The following is a 20,122-nucleotide window of genomic DNA, read 5'->3' as shown; positions in this document are numbered from 1 at the left end:
ACCTGAGTGGAGTGGAATAATAATGAAAGTAAGCTGCCTTATCGTAGGGCACAATCACGGGGCGTAGTTTGTTCATCTACCGTCAGCAGCAGTACATAATGTAGTAGTAGTAGTAGTAGTAGTAGTAGCAGTAGTAGTAGCAGTAGTAGTATAGTAGTAGTAGTAGTAGTAGTAGTAGTAGTAGTAGTAGTAGTAGTAGTAGTAGTAGTAGTAGTAGTAGTAGTAGTAGTTGTTGTTGTTGTTGTTGTTGTTGTTGTTGTTTTATCGACAATGAAAAGATGCAAGATACGTTCAAGGCCGAATACATTGTAAACATAGCATTACACCCCCCTCTGTAAATCATTATTTATGCATTATCTCCCTTGTTGATTGTTTGAAAAAAATTACAAAAGATTAACCTTTCATTTTTTAAAGTAATATATAATTGTGCTCATGTTTTCATTTTGTTTACAAAATAAACTAGTCAAGGTGACATGAACCCTCATGATTTTCAAAACAACTTCTTTCAGTAACAGCTCAATCTTGGCGACGTGAAAAATTGTGAGAGTCATTCACTTGAAAGAAACTGATTGTGCGGGAAAAAAGTGTGGGAAAAAAATCGCTCAAGCCATATGATTGGTCGAGCTTGTCACGTGTCAACTTGAACTGACGCCGAAGACGAGAGCATAGCTTCATTCCAAGTTGTAAATTTCATTCCGTTTGGACGCAAAATTTTATAAAGAAGATGGTACGAAAATCGTTAAATATCATAACCAGGAAAAATAATCTGGTTTCTAGTTTCTTATGGTGTATTCATTATCGATTTTTATCTAATATTTAGTGAGTATTGATGACTTATTGAAATTATTTATTTTCTCTTTCTTTGCAGCCTGGAGGAAAAGCTGGAAAGGATTCTGGAAAAGCGAAGGCTAAGGCCGTCTCTCGCTCAGCTCGTGCTGGACTTCAGGTAAGGAGAACTACATTTTAAAAATTGCATTTTCTTTAACTGTTCTCATTCAAACGCAATTCATGGTGGCAAATGGCATTTTGTGATTTATTTTTGAACATTTTGATTCCAGTTCCCTGTCGGACGTATCCATCGTCATCTGAAAACCAGAACGACGAGCCATGGCCGTGTTGGAGCCACTGCTGCTGTTTATAGCGCCGCTATTTTGGAATATTTGACTGCTGAGGTGAGTGTTTATGGTTTTGTTTATTTACTTTTATAAGTGTCGATATTTATTAATTAAATTAAAATATCAAAAAACCCTTTGTTGTGGTTGGCGCAATTATAAGAATCAAGAACTTCCGGACATGAACAGCTGACAATTTTGCCGGCAAAAATCAAAGGGAGGAAAGTATAAAACTAAATGGATATTTTTGCGCGTTATATCTCCGGTTTTAAAGTTAAGGGAGACCGAAGAGTTTACGAACTTTTTCCCGTCAGCTAGGTTCAATCATTTGTCAAATCTCTTCACTTTTCACTTTAGACATGTCCATGTAGCCCTATCCGATAATTTATAGGCTAGCGTAATTTATAAGGCTTATACTTAAGCCCTATCCGATAATTTATAAGGCTTATACTTATATTTAAGGCCAAGGTTTCATGTAGTTTACAAGAGAAATTGAGCAATGTCAATAGCAGTGGGAGCTAGATTAAAACTTGTAGATGGAAATCGTCTTCGAGATGAGGGGGGGGGGGGGGGGGGGGTATTACTATTTTTGGTTTAATTTCTGATTTTCATTTTTAAAAATTCAAGTGATGAACAGGCTAATTTAATTTTTAAATGCAACTTTTAAAAAATTTGTATATTTACCTTGATACCTTGATACCTCTTCTTCGGGTTGAAGGCTATGCCTGTAATACCCGTTCTGCACTATCTCTATATCTACGCGCACCTGCATGGTTGGGGCGGAGCTGGTAACGCTTGTAATGCCAGTGTTTGTCTAACTTGTCTTTGAACTCATTCACTGTCCTCGCTTTAATTACATCTTCTGGAAGGCTCCAAAGGAGCATTTTCTTACATTTAATCTGGCCTGTCTTTTTTTTAATTTGTCGCTATGTCCTTTCGTTCTATTAAATGTGCTCTCTGGTAGTATTTGCTCTCTATCTACTCTATCTTTCTCGTTTATTATCTTATATACTTGTATCATGTCTCCTCTTTGTCTTCTGTAGTACAATGATGGTAGTTTGAGATGCCTCAGTCTATCTTCATATGGTAGATGCTTCAAATCTGAACAAAGCTTTGTTGCTCTCCTTTGTACCTTTTCAATTTTATCCATGTCACCGACATGCTGTGATATCCTCGGTGCATTACCATATTCAAGTGATGGTCGTACCAGAGCAGTGTAGAGCCGCCTAATATCATTATTTCTGCTGGTGAATGTCCTTTTAATAATTCCGAGAGTTCTGTTTGCTTTATTTATTGCACAGTTGACATGATGGTGGAAGGATAGTCTGTTGTCTACATGCACTCCTAAATCCTTTTCTACATCTGTTTCCCCTAGCTGCTGGTACACTCCGTTATCGTCTCTCATTCTGTATGTGTGCTTCGGATTTTTGTAACCAAGATGCATTACGCTGCATTTGCTTGCATTAAACCTTAACAGCCACTTGTCTGACCAGTCTGATAATTTGTCGATATCATCTTGTATAGTATGTCGGTCACTTTCTGTTCTTACAGGTCCAAACAACTTTGTATCGTCAGCAAATATTCTGATCATGTTATTTACATCAGGTAGATCATTGATGAATACCACGAATAATACTGGACCCAGAACACTCCCCTGTGGAATGCCGCTGGTGACATCCGACCACTGTGATGTGTGCCCGTTCAGTGAGACTGTTTTCTGTCGTGCAGGAAGTTAGATATCCATTCGTTTATCTTTCCTCTGATGCCATAGCTATGTAGTTTTTGAATAAGCCTTTCATGGGGTACAGTGTCAAATGCCTTTTTAAAGTCGAGGTATACCGCATCCATCGGTTCTCCCCTATCCAAGGCGTCTGTCCATTCATCAATGCAGGTAATTAGTTGTGTTATGCATGATCTCCGAGGCACGAAGCCATGTTGCTCATCACAGAACAGATTGTTTGTGACCATATGCTCCATCACATGTTCCTTAATTATTGCCTCCATCACTTTGCACAGAACTGCTGTCAGACTCACAGGTCGATAATTGCCAGGAGTGTTTCTATCACCTTTTTTAAATATTGGAGTAACCTGTCCAAGTTTCCATTGTTGTGGCAAGTTCCTGTTGTGTAACGACGTTGTGAATATGATTTGAAGCGGTGTGGCAATTTCATTCGCAATTTCCCTTAGCACTCGAGGGTGGAGTCCATCAGGTCCTGCTGATTTGCCTGGGTTAAGCTTCATAATATTTTTCAATATGTCTTCTTTCTTTATAACTATACTGACAAGCCTCGCTGTAATGTCTTGTCTCCAATGCTGGCACTAGGTTAGTGTCCTCATGTGTAAATACACCACAGAAGAATTTGTTCATTATTTCTGCTTTTATAATGTCCTCGTTTTGCAGGTCTCCATTACTGTCCCGCAGATCACCTACCCTGCTTCTTATTGTTGTTCTCGATTGGGTGTATTTCCAAAAGGCTTTTGGGTTTTCTTGGATCTCATTTGAAATACTCTCCTCAAAATCGCTCTTAAGCTTCCTTGTGTAACTTCTCAGTGTAACTTCTCTTTCTGGTCTGAAGGTATCTTGCCATGATCTGTCTTTAGTCTTGATAAGTCTAAACCCTTCTTTGTTCATATATAGATTTCTTTTTCTCTTTCTTTTAGTGTCGTTAGCCTTGTGCACAGGTATGTATTGCTTCATCGCAGATTCTAATATATTCTGGAAAGTGTCCCAATCCTCTTGCTCACTGCATTCATTAAGTGTATGGGCCCAGTCTATACCACCAAGATATTGTCTCATTCCTCTGTAGTCCCCTTTGTCATATTTGTACTTCACGGTTTTACTTTCAATTGCCTGCGTTTGACATGTATAATCGAATATGATGGCACAATGATCACTGGGGCCAGATACTGGGTGTTATTCACAACATTCTCCTCGGATGTTAACACTAAATCTAGTACTGATGGTTGTTGGTCCCCCCTATATCATGTTGGTCTTTCGATATGTTGTGTTAAGAAACAGTCCATGAGGCATTCTGTAAATAAATCAGTCTGAACCTTCAACTGTAGCTGCACATTCCTCCCAGTTTATATGGGGATAAAGTCCCCAACAATTACTAGGTGCTCTGGGATCATATCTACTATGGCACGTAACATATTTTCCAGGTTTCTATTATTTTCATAGGTGCTTGACGGACTACGATATATGCATCCAAACAGAAGTTTATGATTGTTTCCAAGAGAAACGTTAGCCCAAACACATTCAGAAAAGTATTGTGTACTTGTACATTTGAATTCCGCCACGCTAAGTTTAGTGGAAAAATATATACAGATTCCTCTCCCATCCATTTCTAAATTATGAATTGGGGTGTGATAACCCTCAATACATATCTCTGCCTCTGTGAGGGTGGTTTTACTGTACTTCGGTTTTACTTCTGTCAAGGCAACAATGTCAGGTTCATGATCTTCAATAAGCTGCAGCAAATCGGGCATCTTTGTGGTTATTACGTCTACATTAGTTAATTAAATCCTTAACCCACCTCGAACAAAACTTTGGTTAATTCTAACAATATTTACAGGTGAATAACAATTTAAATTAGGTTTATGTACAATTTGTCTGTTCTCCAGTGGTTTCTGAGCTAGAGATGATCCTGAGGCTTCCCTTGGACAACTCTGTTGTTGCGGATGACCCAGTTTTCCTCTTTGCCTTCTGCTCTTGATTCTTGGTTTTTCTCTTTCCGCTCTACTAGTAGTTTCTTCCATTCCTCTCGTTCTAAAGGGGTCCTGTCCTTGTTTACATAGATTGTATTGAGGGTTTCAATCTCCCTGAGTTTCCTCCCGATCCTTAAGATTCTAGTGGCATCTTCTTCACTTGTTGTTTGTATCCTGAGGGGTCTTGCCGATGTCGATTCCTTCTTTCCTAGGCGAGTGGGATTGGTAAAGGGAACTTTAATGCCCACTTGGTCCAGTATATCACTCACTGTCCTGAGGTCATCGCTTTTCACCTGCTTTGGGTCCTCGGCAGAGCTTTCGGCCAAATTGTAGAAAATAATGTTTAGCCTTCTTTCTTGCCTATCCTGCACCTCTTTGACTGTTAGCTCTAAATATTCAGAAGGATGTTTGACTACTCTCTCCTCCAAGGATTGCACCTTCTTACCTAGGTCTTCGTTTGATTCATCCACCTCCTTAAGTTTATCTGAAACTCGTGCTTCGAGTGCGCCAAAATTTTCTTCTAGGGCGTCTTGTCTGGCCGATAGGCGCTGTAGCCCTGACATAAATCCACTGGCAAACCCATTACATTTCTTGCAGTACCAGTGTAGGCCCTGTGTTTTGTCGGCTTCTGCATCCTGTATTGCTTTGTATAGTGAGTCACTAACTCCTTCACAAGAAGTGTGGTGCCACAGCTCACACATGTCACATTTTCATGCATGATCATTCTTCCCAACATCTCTGTCACACTTTCCACAATTTGTGTCCTCTTTCCTCGAATCCTTTCTAGATTGTCTCGTGGACGTTTTGCTGCTTCTGTCTGAACTCATATTGCTTGATGGCTAGTAATGTAACAGTTACAGTTAAAGTCCTGCGTTACAGTTACAGATTAGTCGGCTATCCTTATCCTTATTTTTTTTATCACTCAACTTTCGCTCTCTTTCTCCGTGTTGTCTCTTCCTTTCCCTCTTTCTCACTCCTCTCTCACCTTTTGTCGTAACAATCAGTAGGATTCTCTTTCAATCTACCTTCTACAGCCTCTCCTCTTGTTGGGCCTCGATCCTTTTGATGTTAAGCTACCACACTTCCAGGAATTCCTATGAGGTCACTTTTTGTTTACCATAACTATTTGGAAACAAAATGGCTACCGCAGTTCCCGCCAAAGTCGACGGAGAAAAGTCTTAAATTATTCTTAAATTGTTCACATCAGTATCCAAGTCAGGTCAAATTTCTTCGATCTGAACGTTTCAATGATGAATTCCAATGAACCAAAACATGAATTAGGCACGAATTTGTTGTAAAAATTCGAATAATGAGCTTGGTAAAGAGACAAAAACACAAGCAACTCCCCCCCGCGCATATTTGGTTAGAAGTGAAGTGCTAAACAATTAAGTTGTCGGCCTCTAGAGTTCTAGCAGCATGCTAGATTAAAAACCATATATTATGCCTTAATCTTGGTTCCAAACTTATGTTATGATTTCACTACTAAAAATTTAGGCTACCATTGCAAAAATCTCGATCTGTAACTGGTGTACCCCACTGGACATTCTCTCGATAAGTTGACAAGTGGTTGAAACAAGACTAGCATGTAAAAAAAGAGGGCCACTGGCGACAAAAACATATTCTTCAATCTTGAACAGAAATTTGGGAAAGATACCTGATCTAAACTTTTGGGTATGATCACTTGATAATTTCTATTGTAAAAATAGAAAAATTAAAAATGGATAGTTCTCATCTTTTAGCAATTATGGAATTCAATTTAGTTGCAACACCCGAAAAATATCACTTTTTAAGATAACCTTCAGATAAGTTTCGTTTGTTTAAATTACAAAAGGTTTGATTTTTCTAATTCCAAAAATAATTTGCTGAGTCAGTCGTTTACACGACTCCGCCCGACCCTTAGTAGACATAGTGGCTGACACTATGCTAATTTCCGTTTTCTGGGCTCGATAACTCTTCCACTGTTTCTTAAGGCTCTGGAAAAAAATATGAGTATGGGTCTTAGGCTTTCTGCAAAGTGATTACTTTTTTTTTACAGTGAGGTCTCAAAAGTGGCATATTTTGCATTGTGCAAGAGTACTTTTAATTCGCCATTTCAAAATGCGATAACTTTATTTTTTAAGATTTTAAAATAATTTTTTTCTGTTTTGTGCATCAATCAACCCAAAGTTTGAGATGAACCTTCCTAGATTATTGCATAAAGCAATTTGGATTTTGGTCTGGAATACCTAATAGGAGTATGAGAACTATTAGCAGTTGCTGCCACTTTGCAATCCGAATCTAGGAACAAGGATTTCTGTGAAAGTGGCATTTCTATATATTGTATGCTTAATTTTTCAAGATCCCGTGCTTGTGCTTGGATGGGACTCGTTAAGTCAATAAATCGCATTTTAAATTTGTTTCAGGTGTTGGAGTTGGCAGGTAATGCCAGTAAGGATTTGAAAGTAAAGCGTATCACTCCCCGTCACTTGCAGTTGGCCATTCGTGGTGATGAGGAATTGGACTCTCTCATCAAAGCTACCATTGCTGGCGGTGGTAAGTCGTTTCATTCCATTTATGTATTTTAATTACAGGTTTAACTTTAACATGGTTATAGTTGAAATGGATAGGGTCTTTTATTTCCCATGCCATGGCAGCCACTTGCTGCATCTTCTGTCCCCCTTTCCCCAGTTTGCTCCCTCTTTGGATGAGATTACGTCTCTGTTTTGTCGTGGTTTAGTCAAATGTGTAGCATAGCGGCCAACTGTCCTGATAAAATTGGGACTGTCCAGATTTTATAATCTGAACAATTTATAGAAGGGAAATAAAATTCCTGGGATTAGCTGTTTTTTTGTTTTGTTTTTTTTACTCGGACTAGGAAATTAAAATAAGGAACGGGTAAAGCTCTAAATCTAGTTTAATATTATTTCATAGTCCAAACTTACTGCTGTTTTGGGTCATGACGCTATTGTGAGTTAGGGTGTCCTATTTTTGTTCTTTGAAAAGTTGGTAACTGTGTGTAAAGTACAGTGCCTGGGTGGAGATCCTGACCTCCCATAGCGGGCAGGGAGGTACATACTGTCTTCTATCCCCTTATATCTGTTTTCCAACATGCTTTCTGTCTTTGTCTCGGAATGGGATTTCTTGGTTTTGTCCTGGCTCTGGCCGGAGTCCTAGCTGGGAGGGAAACAGTCAAATGCATAGTTATTGTTTTGGGAGATGATATTTTTTTCCTTGTAAATCATCTCTCTGTTATGTATTATTATTTTTATTTTGAATGTATAATGTAAGCATTTGAGTGTGTTCCTCTTTGTTGGATTTTGTGCTTGTGTCTGGATGAGACTTGTAGGTGATTTCAAACTAAGTACATTGGTGGTATGCTCTTGGAATCTACATCTGATCCCTATTTGTTCTCAGTTCCCCTTTGTCTTACTTTTTCTTGGGTGTTCTAATTGTAATTCTAGAACTTTTTACCATCCCATTTTCTTCCTTTTTACTGGCGCTGATATAACCTAAATGTGTTGCAAGCGCCGTAAAACCCTTAAAAACAAAAACAACAAACAAAGTACAGTGCACGCTGCTTAATTGATGCATTGTTTTGCAGACATTATTCAATTGAGCGGTGTTCTAATTTACTCAATTCTGCTTGAGGCCTCCATCAAGACTGCAAGTCTTTTGCAGTGGCTATATGGTTATGTTTCTGAATTAACAAGAACATTGTTTCTCAATAAATTGTCTTAATCAATTTGGCTTGCCTATTCAAAGCAATTCAACTATTGCATCATTACTTGTGCTTTCATTTATCATTTGTTGCTCACCAAGACTGGCAAATAGGTAAAGTTAAAAGTATGACAATACCATATTAAAGGGTGGGTGGTTATAAACTTTTTAGTTGATTTGAATGAAGACTGATAACTCAATTGTTTCTTTCAATGGGAATATTCGTTTTTTATTGGTTGGAAAGAAAATTTAAATATTTTGCTGTGACATCGTTCCGATTGACCACAGACGGATCGTTCTGATCAGGTTTTGTTCCTCAGGCTTGCCTTCCCGTGTCTGAACACTATTTTCACACAGTTTAGCCAATCGGGGGTTGAGTGGCTAAGCGATAATTTTCACTATTTTATCTAAGCCATTATTGGGTTTGCTGTGTAACTGCAGAATAAAATTAATGGTTAAGGTGTGTGCCCTTAACTCCTTTTTTAAAAAATACAAAAAGGGTACAGGGGGCACTGGTATTCCGTAGTAGTGCTACGAGATATCTGGTTTAAAATAGAATTTCGTGGATTATTGTTGGGGAGGCACTTGGTCTTTTATCCATCTGTTTTCCAACATGCTTTGTTTTTGTCTTGGAATGAGATTACTTGGGTTTTGTCCTGTCTAGCTTGGAGGGAAACAGTCAAATGTATAGTTAAGTCATATCATCTCTATTTTGTTTTGTTAACAAATTATGATTTGTAGATATTTGAGTATATCCCTCTTAGTGGGGACTTGTACTTGTGCCTGGATGAGACTTATAGGTGATCTCAAACTAAGTGCATTGATAGTGTGCTCTTGAAATCTACATCTGTTTCCTATTTGAACCCTTACCTTACCTTTTCTTGGGTGCTTTAATTGTAATTCTTTAACTTTTTACTCTCCCATTTTCTTCCTTTTTACTGGCGCTGATATGACCTTAGTGTATGCCCTTTTTTTTTAAAATTCATGGATTAAACCTTGGTTATGTTGAAAGTGATTTTTTTCAACTGATATTTGGTTATGCATAGCTGCCAACCCTCCCGTATTTATCACCGCTCTCCCGCAGTTTTTTAGTATCTCCAGAAATCTCCCGGAAATTTATCAATTTGAATATTGTGATGAGTTGTTGGTTCTCTAGACAATCAATTGTCAACTTTTTTTTTGGCTGGTCGATGCTATGAAAGCAACAGAATCGATACCAGTAATGTGGCAATAGATTATATAGAGCAGTAAAATTAGGTGCCCCAAACGTAAAGGTCTAGAAGCACATGGCAAACATGTTCCTGTCTTGACAGCTCACGTTCCAATGTCAGTTATAGAAAAAAATAACCTTTAAAATTTGGCTGTTAGGTGGCAAAAGAAACACATATTCATAAATACTCGATCATGCACCAAATAATGTCTAGATATGGATATTTTATGGAACAAAAGGTAAAATTTATCAAAAGTTAGTCTATCTATTTTTAGACCAGAGCAAATCATTGCGCTGGTGTGAACAAGACGAGAATTATTCGGAGCCTGGTTTTCAGAATAATTTAGCCTTTTATTATTATTTCTGCAACTGTTAGATTTTATGTAAACGTATTTTCAATACTGAAAGTGTATTGCCTACAAAATTGGGAGACCTATATTGTGCGTAAATTATTCCGGTCCCTGACGAAAATCACTAGCAACTTGTTATTGTTTACGTTTGGGGCACCTAATTTTACTGCTCTATAGGATTGTAAAAGAATATATTGTGGTATCGATATTTTCAATTGAGAATAATTTGCTTTTGCTTATGCCTTGCCTTAAGTCCATCAATTTTCAAAATTTCCCAACCACAACGGGTTTCAATTGCTGAGGACGGTTTCTTTCTAATTGGGAGTAATTTGTATTTGCCTTTTATACTGCCTAAAGACTGTTGATTTTTAAAATGTCTAAACGACAAATTGTTTCAAGTTCTGAGGACGGTTGTGCTAAGAAAAAGAAATATAAATGTAATCTCCCTGATTTTTATCGAATCTCCCTGATTTTTGTTCCAAATCTCCCTCTTAATTGAATTACCGGGTTGGCAGCTATGGTTATGTTCACTCTCTTCTAATGTACTTTCATCGCTATTAATTTTATTTGTACAGCACCTTTTGCCAAGGCCTCAAAGCGCTTTACATGAGTTTGCTATCATTATTTGAACCAGTCTCACTTCATGTCTTTTTCCCTGTGTGCTTTAACACTCGCACAAACTTGTACTTAGACTTGCATATGAATGTACTGACCTGCGGGTGGTTGGATGGGAGCATCACCCTTGAATCATATATACCTATGATGTTCGCATGGGTGTACGATCCGATAGTGATGTCGTTTCTTCTTCTGTTTACTAGCCTATCCTGCTTCTTTGGTTTGTGATTGTATTTTTGACAGGGGATATTTTTTTTCCTGTAAATCTTCTGCCTGTTTGTTCTTGGTTATTTATAATTTAGCTTATGATATCTTTAGGTTATGATTTTGATTTACATTTGTACTATTTTTGTTAGATTGCTTTTTTCTTTGTTTCAGCGGTCTCTCGTATAACCTCAATTGTGTTGGAAGAGACCTAAAGCAACAAACAAACAAAAATGTACTGATCTCGTTCATTCTTGAATCAATTTCATATGTTGACAAATGTTTACATTGAAGGCATCATTGAATAAGTTATGTATGTTAAGTCTGGTTTTTACTGGGTCTATTCTGTTCCCAAATGAGATATTAATTTTTATTTCATGTTACGTATTCCAGGTGTCATTCCTCACATTCACAAGTCTCTAATTGGAAAGAAGGGATCCCAGAAGGCAGCCTAGATGATGTGAATCAATTGTATGTTGTGTGTACTGTGTATGTATCACCTACTCATTCATCACTCAATGTTGTCATCATCTTCTCTTACCTCCATGTCGTCATTGATTTTAAGTTTTTGTAGATTTTTAACTTTTAATCTCATTCATCAATCATCTCATGACAGTGTGAAATTTCAATAAAGCTCATCATATCGTCTCAATTGTTGGCCTGGTTGATTTTTTCGGGGTAGTGTCAACTCTTGAAGAGGATTCTCTCCTTGCGGGTGGGATATTTTGTGCGTTCTATCCCCCTCTATATGTTTTTCATGGTCCTAGCTGGGATCCTTAGCTGAAGAGGCTGTCAGATGTACAAGACCTCTGTATTAGTTTTTAGTATTCTTTATAAAATATTTGAATATCTTTCACAGTGGGATCCTCTGCTTGTATATTTGTGGAATCCTCTGTTCCCTATTTGAACTAGTCCCCTTTACTTTTGGGGTGTTCTGACCTCCCAAGGTGGGCAGGTCGCTTGCATCTTTTATCCCCCTGTTTTCTACAAGTTCCTTACTGTCTTGTCTTGGAATGGGTACTTGGGTTTTATCCTGGTCCATGCTTGAACCCTTGGTTGAAAGGGGAAACGGTCAAATGTATTATGTTAATTTTGGGGGCTAATTTTCCCCCCCCCCCCCCCCTGCGTTTCGTAAGTACTGAGTGTAATCCTCTTGATGGGATCCTGCAATTGTCTTGATGTCTTAGTTATATTTATATCAATATCAAGGCAAATTGATGGTTTGCTCTTGGAATATTTTGTTCCCCCGTCATAACCAGTCCTCTTTGCCTTACCTTTTCCGCTGTCTTCGATTTCTATCCCCCTTATGTGTTCCAACATGCTTTCTTTCTTTGTCTTGGGATGAGATTACTTGGATCTGGGAGGGAAACGCTCAAATGTAGTTAGTTTAGGGAGATGGATGAAATTTGTCTTGTAAATCATCTCTGCTGGGTGGGGTTCCTGACCTCCCATAGTGGGCAGGGAGGTACAGTCTTCTATCCCCCTATGTCTGTTTTCCAACATGCTTTCTTTGTCTTTGAATGAGATTACTTGGTTTTGTCCTGGCCCTGGCTGGGAGGGAAACAGTCAAATGTTAGTTTTGGGAGATATTTTTTCCCTTGTAAATCATGTTATGCACAATATTTTATGTATTAGTATTATGTATGATTTGTAAACATTTGAGCGTGTTCCTCTTAGTGGGGACCTGTGCTTGTGTCTGGATGAGACTTTTAGATATCCCATTTTCTTCGTTTTTACTGGCGCTGATATGACCTTAATGTGTTGTAAGCGCCGTAAAACCCTTAAAAACTAAATATTTGAGTGTATTCCTCGTAGTGGGGACTTTTGTTTGGATAAGACAGGTGATCTCAAACCAAGTACTTTGAAAGTGTGCTCTTGGAATCTACATCCATTTCCTATTTGAACAAATTCCACCGTCTTACCTTTTCTTGGGTGCTTTAATTATAATCCTAGAGCTTTTTACTGGCGCTGAACTGACAATGTTGCAAGCGTCGTGAAACCCTTAAAAATGGTCGACTTTTTCTATGGTGCTTTTAACTTCAGATCCTCAACTTTTCCCCCCAACGGTCTTTTTACTGGTGCTGAGACCAACAGGTGTCACTGTCGCCATAAAATCCCTACGACTATTAACAAGAGCAAATTGTTCTGTCCTTGTGTATAGGGGTCATAAGATTTTTCCCCTTGTAAATTATCTAGTGTGTACTTCAGGGCTGAGAATCCTCTGCCCAGAGCAGATTTCCGCCTTTTTCAAATTTTTTTTTTTACTGTATAGGACCATGAGGTGGACTCCATTTCTTATTCTTTTTGTGGGTTTCTGCGAGAGCAACTGGGCAAAGTTTTCATATTCCTCTTACTTGCACCATTATAGTATAGATGGTATGCGCTTGGCTAAGAAGCTCACAACATTGCCATCCGGAAGTATAAGGGACCAACACACAACTGTAACCATGAACTTTTATAGTCTGGTTCATACAGTTCAGTGAGAAGTACTCATAAACGTAGATGGCAAAAGCAATAACAAAGACCTTAGTGACGTCATTTTCGTTCTATCTATAGCATCAAAACTATCAATTCTCGGTGGGGTCTTTGCCCTATGGTGGGCAGGTCATTTGCTATTTTTTACCCCCATCTTTGGTATTGGAATGGGTTTACTTGGTTTTGTCCTGGCCCTTGGCTGAGAGGGAAATTGTCAAATGTAGTTTTAGTTTTGGGAGGTGATATTTTAAAAATTAAGTTTCCCTCCGTCTTAAAAACCACTTGGTGCAGAATAATGAAATTGACAAAACTCGACATTAACCTTTCTGTAGGTGGTGAACAAAGTTTTGAGCACCAGTTTTGAATGGATAGAAGGAAGATAATTGCCGATTTCCTTTTCATCGTGTTCATTGCAATAAAATACACTCCAGCACGGTTTCCTCGAGCTCATTCGAATGTCCCAAATTTTTCCTCTATTATTCTTTATCATTCCATTCCTTACTCGAACTAATTTTTACCTCGGAACACGGTTTCTTTCTACAACTAATTTCACCCAGGGTACGTAAAAAGAAACATTAATTGGAAGTTTTTTAAAAAGAGCTTTATATAGCGCAATTTCCACTGCAAAGCGCTTTACAAGGGGTCCCTGGTCAACAGCAACATTTAACATGTAGGACGGGACATGACGCCTGTTAGGCGATATTACAATTTTTCGGACAAAGACAATGCTGTTAACGGCCAGGTACTCATTTTCCACCTGAGTACAATGAGAATGTGAGTTAAGAGCATTTACCAAGGACAACTATGCGCCGAGCGCAAGGCTCGAACCCAGGACCTTCCGATCTGAAAACGAGTGTCATACCACTAAACCACATAGCCGCACGAGAAGTTATGAGTCTGGTGATTTTGACCACTGATGATATTGATATACTTTGACATTGGCAGTTAAGAATGAGTTATCGTGTGTATCCATCTCTACACTATACAATTACAATATGAGACTCGAGACACAGTCACACACTTCTTTTCTTATCAAATCGCCATTATTTCTAATTCAGGGCTGAGAATCTTCCGCCTAAATGGTGGTTTATCTCCGCCCATCACTTTTCCGCCTTTTAAAAAGACTCACCACAACCACTACATCAACATCCCTATATCACCACTGTACTTTTACAACCACCACCTGTACTACAACAACCATCGCATCATTCCTATCACCATTACTACTACAACCACCACCACCACATCATCATCCCTACCACCACCACCACCACTACTACTACCTACAACAACCACCACCAAATCATCATCTCTACCACTACAGCTAACTACTGCACTACAACTACCATCACATCATCATCCCTACCACCACTACAACAACCAGCACCATATCATCATTCCTACTACCAATACAACTACATCCTGCACCACCACATCATCCCAACTATCACTACTACAACCACCCCACATCATCCCTACCACAACTATTACAACCACCACCACATCATTCCCAACACCTCAACAGCTACAACCACCATATCATCATCCTTATCACGGCCCTACTACAACCACCACCACATCATCATCCCTACCGCCATCTTTTCTTGCCACTACTACAATATGTTGTAATTACACTTTCAACTTTTGAAATTCCTCCAAGTGGTGTCAGAAATTATTGCGAGACACATTTTTGATTGCATCTCAGTAAATTTTTAATGAAATTCAAATTTATACGTTATCGTCGCATAGATAGGTCTTGAACTCCATTTTTGTGACCAGTCATTCTCACCCCTGATCCATCATGACATCATCACCATCTCTACCACAACTACCACCACTACGACAGCAACTATCACATCATCATCAGTAACACCATCTCCACAACCACATCATCACTGCCCTCATTGTAATCAGTACCACCTCTAGTGCAAGCACCACTATCACATTATCTTCCTGGTGGGATCTTTTGACTTGCATGGATCAGAGTTGCTTTCTGCTTTTGTCTTGGCTTGATCCTTTTCATGGCCAGATTCATTGGCAGGGAGGGAGACAATTAAATGTATAGTTGTTTTTGGGAGATTATATGTTTGTCCTCGTATATCATCTCTCTTTTGTGTGACGTTAGATTTGTTGTTCTAAATTTTGTATTTCTCTCACAAGGATTCTGTGCTTGTGTCTTGGTGAGACTTTTAGGTGACCTCAAACTAACTACATTGATAGTTTGATCTTGGAGTCCGTTTGTGAGCCCTATTTGAACCAGTCACTTTTTTTCCGGTGCTTTTGATCTTACTTAAATCTATATTTTTTTACAGCCCCATATATATTTTAAGTGCCGCTGGAATGACCTACAAACATATACACGTGCACACACAAATCAATAAAATTCACTCAGTTCTGAAGTCTCGTTAATTTTTCACTTTCATCTTTCTGTACTCATCACTACATTTACTTTGAGCTCTCTGTCTCTTTCTCTCTCTCTCTCTCTCTCTCTCTCTCTCTCTCTCCCTCTTTCTTTCTCTCTCTTTCTCTCTCTCTCTCTCTCTCTCTCTCTCTCTCTCTCTCTCTCTCTCTCTCTCTTCTCTTCTCTTCTCTTCTCTCACACACACAGACACACACACAAATCAGTAAAGTGCACCCAGTTCTGTAGCCTCGATAAGTTTTCACTTTTCATCTTCATGTACTTAACAATGATTCACACACACACACACAAATCAGTAAAGTGCACCCAGTTCTTTAGCCTCAATAAGTTTTCACTTTTCATCTTCATACACACACACACACACACACACACACACACACACAGAGAGAGAGAGAGAGGATTCAATTAAAATGTTAATTTCCTGGCAATTGCCAACATGAAACATACGTTAACTTAATATTTACGATTGACAAATAAAGCACATACACACCTAACAATAACGTTCACTCAGTACATTAACCTCGGTTATTTTTTCACTTTAATCTCTCTGCACCTATCACTATATTCACTTTGAGCAGTCTCTCTCTCTCTCTCTCTCTCTCTCTCTCTCTCTCTCTCTCTCTCTCTCTCTCTCTCTCTCTCTCTCTCTCTCCCTCCCCCTCTCTCTCTCTCTCTCTCTCTCTCTCTCTCTCTCTCTCTCTCACACACACACATATACACACCTGGGTGGGGTTCCTGACCTCCCATAGTGGGCAAGGTGGTACATACTATGTCTTCTATCCCCTTATATCTGTTTTCCAACATGCTTTCTGTCTTTGTCTTGGAATGAGATTACTTGGTTTTGTCCTGGCTCTGGCCAGAGTCCTAACTGGAAGGGAAACAGTGAAATGCTTAGTTCTTGTTTTGGGAGATGATATTTTTTTTCCTTGTAAATCATCTCTCTGTTATGTATTAGTATATTTGTTATTTTGAATGTATATAATGTAAGCATTTGAGTGTATTCCTGTTTGTGCCCGGATGAGACTTATAGGTGATCTCAAACTAAGTACATTGGTGGTATGCTCTTTGAATCTACATCTGATCCCTTTTTGTTCCGTTCCCCTGTCTTACTTTCTCTTGGGTGCTTTAGTTGTAATTCTAGAACTTTTTACTATCCCATTTTCTTCCTTTTTACTGGCGCTGATATAACCTAAATGTGATGCAAGCGCCGTAAACCCTTAAAAACAAACAAACAAAACACACACACACAAACACACACTATCTTTCCTTCTGTTAGACAAACTTAAATCTATAAAGTGGATTATATCCTCTTTGCATGGATGGTTCTTGATCTAGCGCTGAAAAATCTCCTCCTTTTTAGTGACCAGTCATGCTCACCCCTGCTAATTTCAATGCCACGATGTTAAATTTAGCTTTTTTATATAGCTCAATATCCACTAAATGTGCTCAAAGCACTTTAAAAAGGGTCCCTGTCCACCAGCAACACGTGACTCATATTTGGCAATAATACTTTTTTTTTCCGACGGAGACAACGCTGTTAACGGTCAGGTACTCATTTTACACCCGAGTACGGTGAGAGAATGTGAGTAAAGAGTTTTCCAAGGACTGAACTATTAAATACGCGCCGAGCGAGGCTCGAATCCAGGACCATCCGATCCGAAAGCGAGTGTCAGTCATACCACAAGACCACATAGCCGCACGATACTACGAAATGAATGTCGTAATACAGCACCCCCCCCCCCTCCCCCCATCTCTCTCTCTCTCTCTCTCTCTCTCACACACACACACACACACACACACACATACACACACACACCAACCCATTGCAAGATGTCATTACATATCAGAGTTCCATGCATTCGTCATACAGCCATTTTGGTGATTAGTTCTCATTAAGGGGCAGCGTGGCTCGTGCTTTGTACCCAAAAAGTACCGAGTTCGACTACCCAACTCGTTGTGTGGCCTTGAGCAAGTCACCTAGGCCTAACTCACCTTGCGGCGCTGCACTGCGGCTAACGTTTGGGTAATTTCAATCTTCCCTTGGAATAGACCCTAAAGACAATTCCCATTGGGAGTGAATAAAGGGAGTTTTAAATTATATCAATCAGGCTATAAACGTTCAAGAGTAACACATAGTTTTGTGTTGGTACGTTATTTCCGGCTGGCGGTTGTATTTTATCAAAACTCATAGCATCAGTAACCGTTCAAGGTTCCCGCATCATATATAGTGTTATATAAAATGTAATATGTCGAGAGAGAGAGAGAGAGAGAGAGAGAGAGAGAGAGAGAGAGAGAGAGAGAGAGAGAGATGTGTACAGCAAAAACCAACTTGCGCTTTAATTTAGTGCAAAATCTGCTAAAAGTGTTTAAAGCACTTTACACCTTGTCCCTGACCTTAGCCATCATTAAGTTAGTCTGACACTGAAACACAAAAAGACTGGCATTTTAACGTCATTATTTGGTTTTTGCACCGCCAAGTGAGTTGTTGTTAGTAGTGCTCATGGAAACAAGTGGTCCCATTGGTTGAACTATTGAATACAACTCACGATTTGTTTTCTTTTGTGGCCAAAGACTGGCATTTTGACGTCATTTTTTGGTCAGTGTCAGGCTATAGATAGAATGCGCTTGGCCAAGGAGTTCACAACATTGCCATCCGGAAGTATAACGGACCAACACACAAACTCTGTGTAACCATGAACTTTTATAGTCTGGTTAATACAGTTTAGTGAGAACAACTCACAAAGGCGGATGGCAAAAACAATAACAAAGGCCTGAGTGACGTCATCTGCATACTATCTATAGATAGTTCGAAGATGACGTCACTCTGGTCTTTGTTATTGTTTTTGCCATCCGCCTTTGTGAGTTGTTCTCACTAAACTGTATTAACCAGACTATAAAAGTTCATGGTTACACAGAGTTTGTGTGTTGGTCCGTTATACTTCCGGATGGCAATGTTGTGAACTCCTTGGCAAAGCGCATTCTATCTAGACGACGTATAACAAAAATAACAAAAACAAAATAAACAAACAAAAAACAATACAATTTAAAAAAATGATTTCATTAATTTTTGGAGTAAGTAGTCAGATCGTTATTGGTATCAAATCTATTGCGACCGCCGACCATGCTTGTCCCCCAGTTATTTATTTAGCCATACACGTGGGGATTCGCTTCGACCCATGCCTGTCCCCAGGTAACCGGTAAAATTCTCAACGTGTCTGGTCCTCTTTAGATAGAGATAGAATGAGGTAGCATGCAAAAGAGAGCCAGCCCCTACCCACCCATTTTAGATGTCAACAAATAACAAAACAAACAATTGGTACAACTGTATAATAATTGGTTTATTAGATTTTATACTCTCTCTCTCTCTCTCTCTCTCTCTCTCTCTCTCTCTCTCTCTCTCTCTCTCTCTCTCTCTCTCTCTCTCTCCCAAGAAAGGCACTACAGATACACAATTAGATACAAATTTTAAAATAAATGATTGATTGGGAGAGGGTCAGATCGATTATAAGTGTATTAGAATCATGTCAAGATATAACTATTAAAAATATAGATATTATTATTAATCAAAATATTTCATGAGAAACAATTAAATTGCATTATATAAAATACAACACACAGGCGGGTAAGTCAATTTATTGTACTCTAACCTTACTCTTACGGAGAAGGAAAGGCAGTGAAAATAAGTCAAGTAAAAAGCGACTGAAGTACTTGAAGATTAACCAAGAACCAGAAAAGGGTACCAATAATTCTTGGGTGTACAAGTACAAGCAGACAGGGTGAGGTAATTATTGCCTCGATAAAAGAAGCTTGAAACATTTCCATGGTGATACAAGCTCTTGGCGATGATTTACAAGAAGAAAAAAAAACGTAACTGTCATTATAATTTCTAAAAGAAAAAGATAAACATACACATTTACAATAAATTTCATTCTTTCATTCGCTATGGCGAAACAAAACAACAACAACAAAAAAGAGTATAACTCATTCCAGAACAAAGACAGAAATCCACATTGAATTGAAGAAAACAACAAATATAATATCGGGGAAAGTCAAGGACATCCACCAACCTAAGCCGTGATGACAGCAGTTTAGATTTAGAGGTTCTGTGATGTGCAAAAATACCAAGATGAGATGGTTACAATAACAATTCGGAATGTTTTCATAGTTAATACAAATTAAATGCTGTAGGGCACTTTCTAAATCATTATCTATACAATACAGATACAACCATGTTGATTTTAACCTTTACAGACAAGGCTGATTTTGTTCAAATCATAGTTTCTCCCATTATTTATCTGTTTTATGGCGCTTGCAACACATTAAGGTCATATCA

At 38.7% G+C, this 20,122-nt stretch overlaps 1 protein-coding gene across 1 annotated transcript; it reads left to right on the top strand.

The window, feature by feature from the left end:
- The first annotated feature begins 592 nt into the window (after positions 1 to 592).
- LOC144973712 (histone H2A.V) lies at positions 593 to 11,547 on the top strand. The gene is made up of 5 exons (XM_078916532.1): positions 593 to 727; positions 869 to 946; positions 1,059 to 1,172; positions 7,223 to 7,352; positions 11,289 to 11,547. The coding sequence occupies exons 1-5, from the start codon at positions 725 to 727 to the stop codon at positions 11,348 to 11,350; spliced, it is 387 nt and encodes a 128-aa protein (XP_078772658.1). The 5' UTR covers positions 593 to 724; the 3' UTR covers positions 11,351 to 11,547.
- Positions 11,548 to 20,122: the final 8,575 nt, after the last annotated feature.

The sequence above is a fragment of the Berghia stephanieae genome, chromosome 5 (genome assembly GCF_034508935.2).
Source record: "Berghia stephanieae isolate SIO BIC M18660-M18661 chromosome 5, UCSD_Bste_1.3, whole genome shotgun sequence".
Taxonomy (NCBI): domain Eukaryota; kingdom Metazoa; phylum Mollusca; class Gastropoda; order Nudibranchia; family Aeolidiidae; genus Berghia; species Berghia stephanieae.
This window is presented reverse-complemented; position numbering and strand designations above follow the sequence as displayed.